Here is a 9,828-nt window from a genome sequence, read left to right on the forward strand (position 1 = left end):
CAGACACACCAGTAAAAACAATCATTAATGATGACCACAAAATCTTTTCCAAAAAGAATAATTCCCAAAGCAAACCCACAGGTCTTTGTTCCCCAGTAACGTCAGAGCTTAGAATAGAACTGCGTTTTTATTATTATTTTGAGCCAACGTGTATGCAGCCCAGGTTAGCATCCAAGTTCACGATCCTCCTCAGCAACAGAGCACTGAGGCGACAGACAAGGGCCATCACACCAGGCTAGACTTCATATTTTTTCAGTTCTGTGGTGGTGGAACGTGGCATTCACCTTGGTTAAATACAAACATTTGGCTCCTAGCTTTGTCTAACACCAGGAGGTGTTTTTACCGTTCCACATAAGTGGAAAGGGGATGAACTTGTTTGCAGACAGACACACACACCGCTGCAGCCCGGATGCGGGCGAAGTGTCCAGAAGCCAGGTCCAGAAGCCCCGCCACTGCCTTCAGTCTCCTAGGATGACTGACATTGCTTTACGGAAACAAACGTGACAACCGCAACCCGCTACGTTTACAGAAGCCAAACAAATACGGAAGTCACGAGCTGAAGAACCAATCAGGTGCGCTTCAGATTCTCGCGAGACTTGCGGGCTGAGGCTCTGGCGTCACTGCGCGAGAGACAGCGAGGGGCGGAGCTGGGGTTGCGGTGGACAGTGAGGGTTGTTTGTAAGCGGAGGTCTGCGCGTCTAGACCCGACATGAGCAGCCCGGAGCGGGACGAGGGGACCCCTGTCCCCGACAGCCGCGGCCTCTGCGATGCTGACACTGTCTCGGGGACCCCAGACCGGCGACCGCTGCTCGGCGAGGAGAAGGCGGTGACAGGTGAGGGCCGCGCTGGGATCGTGGGGAGCCCAGCGCCCCGAGATGTCGAGGGCCTTGTCCCCCAGATGCGGGTGGCCGCAGCTAGGCAGGGAGAGACACCTCCTTCCGTTCGGGGCCCCGCGGCAGCGGCGTTCGTGACACCGAAATATGTGGAGAAGGCCCACGAAACTCGGGGAGCGGAGTCCCAGGCCCGTGACGTGAAGACGGAACGGGGCACGGTCGCGGCTGCAGCGGAAAAGTCAGAAGTGGCGACGCCAGGGATCGAGGAGGTGATGGAGGTGGAGCAGAAGCCCGCGGGCGAAGAAATGGAGATGCTGGAGGCGAGTGGAGGAGTGAGGGAGGAGCAGGAGGAGGCAGGGCCCTGGCACCTGGGCATAGATCTTCGCAGGAACCCGCTGGAGGCCATCCAGCTGGAACTGGACACTGTGAATGCTCAGGCCGACAGGGCCTTCCAACATCTGGAGCAGAAGTTTGGGCGAATGCGACGACACTATCTGGAACGGAGGAACTACATCATTCAGAATATCCCAGGCTTCTGGATGACTGCCTTCCGGAACCACCCTCAGTTGTCCGCCATGATTAGGGGTCGGGATGCAGAGATGTTAAGGTATGTAACCAGTCTGGAGGTGAAGGAACTGAGACACCCTAAGACTGGCTGCAAATTCAAGTTCTTTTTTCGAAGAAACCCCTACTTCAGAAACAAGCTGATTGTCAAGGAATATGAAGTGAGATCATCTGGTCGAGTGGTGTCTCTTTCCACTCCAATCATATGGCGGAGAGGGCATGAGCCCCAGTCCTTCATTCGCAGAAACCAAGATCTCATTTGCAGCTTCTTCACCTGGTTCTCGGACCACAGCCTTCCAGAATCTGACAGAATCGCTGAGATTATCAAAGAGGATCTGTGGCCAAACCCACTGCAATACTACCTGTGTCGTGAAGGAATCCGTAGACCCCGACGTCGCCCAATAAGGGAGCCAGTGGAGATTCCCAGGCCTTTTGGCTTCCAGTCAGGTTAATCTTTGCATTTGAAAATGCGGCTGGAACTGGTCCCTTCTCACCTGTGCTTGAGCAAATGCAACGGGTATGCAGTGTTTTGATTTCTCTCCTCCTGACTTTTCTGCATCTTCTATCTGGATAGTCTCCACCTCGAGATTAAGACTGGACATGCTTCTGCTTTCACATGGCCTTCATGCTGTTCTGAATTAGTATCTGCTGGTTCATGGCCCTGGCTTATACCCTTTCTAAGCTTAACAATGAAACTGTATGTTACACGGCCTTTACACTGTTTGGACCCTATTGTTTTCAGTCTTACCTGTTTACTGCCACCTAGATGTCTTGCTTTAACTGGGGGCCTTTCTATTTATCTGTTCATCATGTGGCAACGTGGACACAGTTTTTGGACAGTTGCTGAGCCTAAACACTGAAGGAGTGGGCCACCGTCTGTGTGATTTTTTTTTTTTGGCACCACTTTCTAGGTTATATCACACTCCATTGTGTTTGCCAGTGCTCCTTACCCGCACTCCCACCTTTCTCCTGCTATTTTAAAAAAAGTAGTTCAGAAACACCTGTAAGGCCAGGAGTTGTGATTCATTTATACTTAGCATTTCCTGAGAAGATACTCTATAAAAGAGGAAACAACTCTGCCTTGTCTCCTCTCTTACACACCCCCCAGCCTGGTTAGCAAGCTCTAAAAAGCTTCCAGGGAGACAGCTAGATGGAAACAGCTGAGCTCTTCCTAATATATGGAAGAACTAAAGAAGTTTTGATAGGTACTCTAAGCAGGAAAAGTGAGCTGAAAAGGCTTAGAATCAAAAGAAGTCAGATAAAAAAATGGGCTGAGAATGAAGACAGGACACAGCTTTCACATCTTGGTCAGTCAGTGGTGATGGGAAGAGAACTAATTTCTCAGGAAAAAATATTTTCTCTGAGTGTTGAATGTTGCCTAGATAGTGCTTCTTTAAAGAAGCAGTGCAAGTTTGAGTTATTTTCCTCTCTTTATATGTGATCTGATATAAGTGAAAGTATAATATTGTGCCCATATTTTACCAATATTTAGTAAAATGCTACTTGTTTCAACTTCCTGAAAAAATTTAAACACTTTTGTTTGCATTCATTTGAAACCATTTGGAATATTGTAAGACAACTCACTCTGTAGACCAGACTGGTCTTGAACTCAGAAATCCGCCTGCCTTTGCCTTCCAAGTGCTGGAATCAAAGGCGTGCGCCACCACTGCCTGGCTAACAATAGTCTTTATAATACTGAGACTGAATATTCGTAACAGTTTTCGATATTAATCCAAATTCTTAGAAACGGTTTGGATAATTTGGTCTTAATCAAATGTGTCAAATTACTGTTTTCCTGGAAAAGTAAATATGTGACTTGATTGTCTTGATATAGTTATAAAAGTACTTTGTCAGCTGTATATTTGTTGCCATTTTTATGCATGATGGTAAATAAAAGCATGGCATCCTGTTGGATGGCTTTTTTTTTTTTTTAAATCCCCACCTTGTCCATAAACCTACCTTAATGGGTTTGTATAATTGACAAGATTGTTGAATTATTCAATTCCTTAAACGTACACAATTGACATCCCAGAGGTACCAAGAGTAGTTGTTTCGCCTGCTTGAAGAGTGGTTGTTACTGTCATTGTTTTGTTGCTTTAGAAGGTCGACAGTTACAACTGCTTACTGAGATTGCAGATCTTCCCACACAACTTGTGCAGTACCACCATACCTTCACTTCTTCAGGTTCACAATTTCTGTCTCCACAGATGATATTTTTTCATGTGTTATTCAACTATACTTTTCATAAGCAGTCACTTATAAAGTATTTACCATGTAATACTATTTTTATACCTTTTCAGCTGAAAATATTTTCTTAACTTTATCATTAACTTCCATTTGTCGAATAATTCAAGGCCTATTAGGGTAACTTCTCTGCCTTGTATTATTTATGTTCCCCAGTGTGAGATAACCTTTTTAGGGACCCCTGTTGCTGGAAAACATAATTGCTCATTGTGGTGAATTACACAAGTTTTTATTAAGACGTTCTGCTAAGTCTTGAGAAGGAAAATGGATACATTCCATTCCTTTCAGTGATTAAAAAATCAGACCTGATATGCAAACAATACCATAATACAGTAAGTAGAGAAAGATATTTCACATTTTCACTTTTACTTCCTTCAGAGTTTAGAAACTTGGTGAAAATAGAGATAAGGGTATTTTAGTTCTTTAGTGCAGCTACTATATTTTGTACATAGTTGTCATCAAACTATAGAATGACAAAATGAACCACTTAGATGACAGAAGAAAATGCCCAGAAAGACTTGGAAGTAATGAGAAGAATTATCTTGGTATCTTGCCTTAAAAACCATGATGACAGTTCTTAAAGCATTAGTAAAATTGACATCAGAAGAATTTACAAAGCTATTTGATAAATAGTAAAATTCTCTTTTTAATAATTAGACAGGTTTTTTTTTTTTTAAATTGAAGACGAATTTATTTATGTGAATTCACTGTTGCTCTCCTCAGACACACCAAAAGAGGGCATCAGATCCCATTACAGATGGTTGTGATCCATCATGTGGTTGCTGGGAATTAAACTCAGGACCTCTAGAAGAAGAGTCTGGTGCTTTTAACCACTGAGCCATCTTATAGAGAACCTGAGTTCAATTCCCAACAACCACATGGTGGCTCACAAACATCTGTAATGGAATCCAACACCTCTTCTGGTGTGTCTGAAGACAGCAACAGCGTACTCATAAATAAAATAAATCTTAAAAAAACAGAACAAAACAAAACACTGAGATGCCAAATCTTTAAAAAAACAAAACAAAACAAATAAAAAAACCAAAGTTAAATGGTATTACTTTTTTCCCCATGAACTGCATGTGTTTTCGTGTAAATAAAGGGTTATCTGGCTAAAATGAAAATTAGTAAAGAATAGTGGTTTAAAAGAGGGTGAGATATATTTACTAACTTGAATACCTAAGATACAATGAGTTGTTAATAAAATGTACTGTGCAACTCAGTCTATTTCTGGATATATGTAGACTAGATTGAGTACTAGATGACACTTTGATTTATATTCTCTAAATTCTAAATAATTCTAAAGATTATTGTAGGTAGATTCATATATTTTCTAGAATAAAATGGCTCTGTATCATCTAGTTTAGATATTTGCAGTATATTCAGAAATTATTTCCAACATTGTAATAACTGAAAATTAACCCTGAAAATAGGATATTACACTCTAGGCATGTGCTGTATAATACAGTGGCATTGTATGTGTTACATGGGCTTTGTATTTTAACAATTGTTTAGCAACAACAAATCTGGGCTTGGCATTGCATCAAGTCATTTTCATGAGTGGTCACCACACAAAGGAACATACTTTGCTTTTGAAAAGTAGTGCAGTCTTACAATTTTAGCAATCTTAATTACGATTTTTGGATGTAATAAGGATTAAATGAGATGATACAGTATAGGCTGTCTATTGAGGAACTCACTCAGTGAAGGGAGGATCATTTGTTTGGTGTTTTCCCCCTTAAAACTCAATATTGCTCATCCCTAAAAAATATACAGGAACAAATTTAGAGGGAACCAAACTGTCAAAGAAGAAGCATAAAGATGGTGACAAATTCTCATTTTTTTTTTTTTTTACTATTGAGTCCTAGACTATAAAAGTCACAGTTGTTTAGCATCTGTTTTTTGTTTGCTTGTTTGTTTTTGTTTTATTCAGAGTTCAGGATCCAACCTAGGATCTTGTGCTTTCTAGGCAAGCGCTCTACCACTAAGCTAAGTCCCCAAGCCACTGTATGAGCATTTTATGAATAAATGAATAACTTGGGAGCAGTACTTTCTTCGTGGCTAAGTGCTGCTTTGATCCACTGGACTGCCTTCATCCATTATCCCTGACTTCGGAGACTCTGAAGACCTACAAGAAAAGTTTCCACCTACCCTAACATGCCATAGTCAGCTATAGTTGTCAACTTGACACAAACCTGGAGTGAGCTGGGAAGAAGGAACTTCACTTGAAAAATTGTTCAGATCACATTGCCTTGTGCCCATGTCTATGGGTCATTTTCAAAACTGATAATTGGCATGGTCCACTCTGGGCAGTGCCACTCTAGACAGGTGAGGCCTGGCCATATAAGAAAGATGGCTGAGCAAGCTAGAGGAGAGCAAGCCAATAAGTTGTATTCTTACATGGTTTCTGCTTCAGTTCCTGCCTCCGGGTTTCTGCCTTTGATGATGTACCTATAAGCTGAAATAAGCCTTTTCCTTACTGTCTTAGTTAGGGTTTCATTGCTGTGAAGAGACACCATAACTAATGCAACTCTTATAAAAGAAAACAGAGCTGGCTTACAATTTCAGAGGTTCAGTCCATTATCATTATGGCAGGAAGCACGGCATCCATATACAGGCAGATATAGTTCTGGAGGAGCCAAGAGCTCTACATCTTGATCTAAGGCAGCTAGGAGGGGGCTGTCTTCTGCACATGGCCAGGAAGAGACACTTGGCAGACTTGAGTAGACTTGGAGACTGGGCAGAGCTTGGTCATAGGCGGCCTCAAAGCCTGCCTACATAGTGACACACTTCCTCCAACAAGGCCACACCTCCTAATAGTGCCACTTCCCATGGCTAAGCATTGAAACACATGAATCTATGGGGGGTAGGGGGCAAACTTGTTCAAACTACCACACTTACCAAGTTGCTTTTGGTTATACCATGTGTTTATCACCGCAACAGGAAAGGAAACTAGAATGTTACACTATGAAGCCTGTATGTTTACCTTTCTAGCCCCCATTTTTATTTAAAGAAATTGCCTTGTAAATGCATGGGAGGACTTGGGTCAATTAAAAATGAAATGGATTACTTAGACAAGTTACTAATTTTTACGAATACTTAGATGACTTAGCAATCACATGATGGATCAGTTAGTTACTTGCTTCACATTGGACTTAAGTAGCTTTAAAAAGAATTATCATACAGAGTATTAACCAAAGTAATCTACTTCTTTGAGGGTCAATTTTGTTACCCATAATGTAGAGAACTCCATTGTAAGCTGACATTCCAAGATGCTTTGGCTGACACATCATGAGGTTGCTGAGATGGTAACAATAACACACATTCATGAGCTGCTGTTGTGTCTGACACTGCTAAAAGATTTCAAATATTAACAAGTTATAGTGGAGACCTTTGGCTGAGCATATCAACACTAGACTTGATGCAATATGTAACAAATAGTCCCACCCCTTCATCCTCTTAATGTTAATTTCTCATGTAATCTAAACATGCTTTGAGATTTAATATCTGGAATTTCACCCAAATTAATTAGACCCTAAGATGCAGGCAGGTTTACTGCTTTGAATTCAAGTAAGTGAATAACTGTTTCCTTCCATTTTGTCAAACTGACTCAGAGGTTTGGCCTTTTAGAACTTTTCAGTGAACATTACTCACCAGCAAAACAGAATAACATGGGTATATCTCAAAGACAGGTAAGGGGAGCTGGGCAGTGGTGGTGCATGCCTTTAATTCCAGCACTTGGAAGGCAGAGGCAGGCAGATCTCTGTGAGTTTGAAGCCAGCCTGAGCTACCCAGCGAGTTCTATGACAGCTGGGTCTACACAAACCGTGTTCCCCAACAAAAACCAAAAACCAAACAAAAAACACCACCACCACCACCACCACCAACAACAACAACAACAACAAAACAGGAACAAAAACATGAGGATGGTGTAAAGAGTTCTTGCAGAAGATCTGGGTTTCATTTCCAGCACCCACACAGCAGTTTACAACCTTCTCTAATTCAGGCCATCTGATGCTGTCGTATTATGTACATACGTGCAGGTGACATACTCATAAGATTAAAAACAAATCAATATTAAATAAAAAGATAAAAGAACCAGGCAATCATACCTGTTTAAGCCTTTAAAGTTTCATTGGTTAGTATCAGGCCAAAACTGATCTTACTGAAGAGTCCAACTTACAAAGGAAGAGATACACGGTCACCTGCTCACTGTCATGAGATCTGCTCCGGGTGCACTCTCTTGTAAATAGTATTGATAAACTCAAATGTACTTTCCATAGGGTACCGCTAGAACACGAACCTTCTTTTTCATTTCTGGAGGTGATAATATTCACAAGACCATTCCTGACAGCTTCAGCTCCAATGTATACCTCCCCATCACCCTAAGCAGTGAATTTTTAAAGGTAGCTAGCTCTCTAGTCTAGCACTATGAACACTATGGATCTTACTAGAAATGCTCACCTGGCAGCGGAGAGAGAAACACTGGAAGTAGGGTTCACCAACCATATTTACTCATGTTCTAGGGTTGGAGATGTTCAAACTTTTTGGCTTCTCTGAGTCGTATTAGACAAAAGAATCACTATTAGAAAGAATCTTTATGTGTTTCATTTGACAATTACCAAGTAACATATTTATGTTTATTGAAAACAGAATTGTATTTTACCAAAATATGTTTTTCCCAGAAATCTTGAAATCTGTTTTCAAACTATCAAACTGAAAAGCAAGGTTACATCCTTTTTTGTTCCCCTGTGTACAGAACTGCTCAGCCCGTGTGTTGAAATATATAAAGTTGTTTGTCTTAATCTGAGCTTGCCATAATGTCAGTTTCATTTGTATTTCTATTTGGATTGGAAACATTTTATTGATGAGTTAGTTTTCATCTTGAATATATGTTTAACCCACTTAAACGACAGGCTAAATATAAAAATACTAAATCTATAAGCCAGTTTTTATTGTTAAGTTCTGGCACAAATTTAGTTTTTAATTCCATAAACAACTTGATAACATGTCCTAAGCCATAAATATTTTCGACATTTGGTCTCAACTTAGTCATCTTACTTTAAAAAAGTAAATGATCTCTCCATAGTCAAAATTAATTCCCGAATTGTCAATATTAACACTTTAAAGGAATTCCGAAATTGTCTGTGATTAATTCCTTGACTCTTGCAAAATTCACAGATTGATGGCAATTTCCATGATATTACCGATTTTAAATGATTTCATGCAAACGTTTTTGTTGTTTTTGGCAATGATACTCCCTTAAACATTTGGGACAGTGGTTACATTGCCTTCTGTTACATTACAAACCCTTACCCACCTCCTTTGTCATCTGTCTCCAAGGTACCACCAGTCACTATATTAGATATGTTGACAATCAACAAAGAATCCTATTAGCTGGGGTGTTTTGTTGTTTTGTTTCTTTGTTTTTGAGACAGGGTTTCTCCATGTAGCCTTAACTGTCCTGGAGTTCACTCTGTGGACCAGGCTGGCCTGGAACTCAAAGTGATCCACCTGCCTCCACCTCCCAAGTGCTGGGGCTAAATGTGTCTATCAACACCACCGGGTGCCTAGGCTGATTTTTTACGGTTTGGTATAAATCTTTTGATCTAGTTGTCTCCTAATAGCAGTAAAGAAGCTGGGTTTGTTTGTTTGTTGGTTGATTTTTTTTGTTTGCTTGCTTTTTTCAGGAACACAATGGCATAAATACCCCAAAGAACATTGGTAAGTTGAGCTGTGTTTGTAGCATCAGTGTGGCATTGCATCATGAAAATGTAATATCTATTCTATTCCTCATAGTTCTTTCTACCCAGTTTCTTCAAATTGCCTTAGTATAGCCTGGTGAGATAAGACTGATTTTAGAAATACCCCTCTTAGAGGGAATGTCAAACCACATTCTATGCATTGTTTAATAAACTCACCACCAGTAAATGGCTTCTAATATTTTTGCCATTAAATATGTTAACACAAAACCAGATTTAGTAATAGAATCCATCTGAGCTGTAACTTAAATTTCTGTTGAAAAGACAAGTTTTTTTTTTTTTTTTCAATTCAGTTATTCCCTCCTTATGGCACAGGCCATGGAACACACTGGATTTGGCAGCTTGTTTTTTCATACAATGTTTGTCATTTCAAATTAAGTCTTTGAAATCTTGTTCAAATTCTCTGCAAATTAAGCAAGTACCTT

General features: G+C 40.6%; 1 protein-coding gene across 1 annotated transcript; it reads left to right on the plus strand.

The window, feature by feature from the left end:
- Window positions 1-627: 627 nt before the first annotated feature.
- Window positions 628-3,311, plus strand: Tspyl1 (TSPY like 1). The gene has a single exon (XM_021174067.2). The coding sequence runs from the start codon at window positions 710-712 to the stop codon at window positions 1,847-1,849; it is 1,140 nt and encodes a 379-aa protein (XP_021029726.1). The 5' UTR covers window positions 628-709; the 3' UTR covers window positions 1,850-3,311.
- Window positions 3,312-9,828: the final 6,517 nt, after the last annotated feature.

Source organism: Mus caroli, chromosome 10 (genome assembly GCF_900094665.2).
Source record: "Mus caroli chromosome 10, CAROLI_EIJ_v1.1, whole genome shotgun sequence".
Lineage (NCBI taxonomy): Eukaryota > Metazoa > Chordata > Mammalia > Rodentia > Muridae > Mus > Mus caroli.

Excerpts from the sequence above, each read along its gene's own strand:
- Tspyl1 (XM_021174067.2), top strand. The coding sequence starts at position 710 with ATGAGCAGCCCGGAGCGGGACGAGGGGACCCCTGTCCCCGACAGCCGC.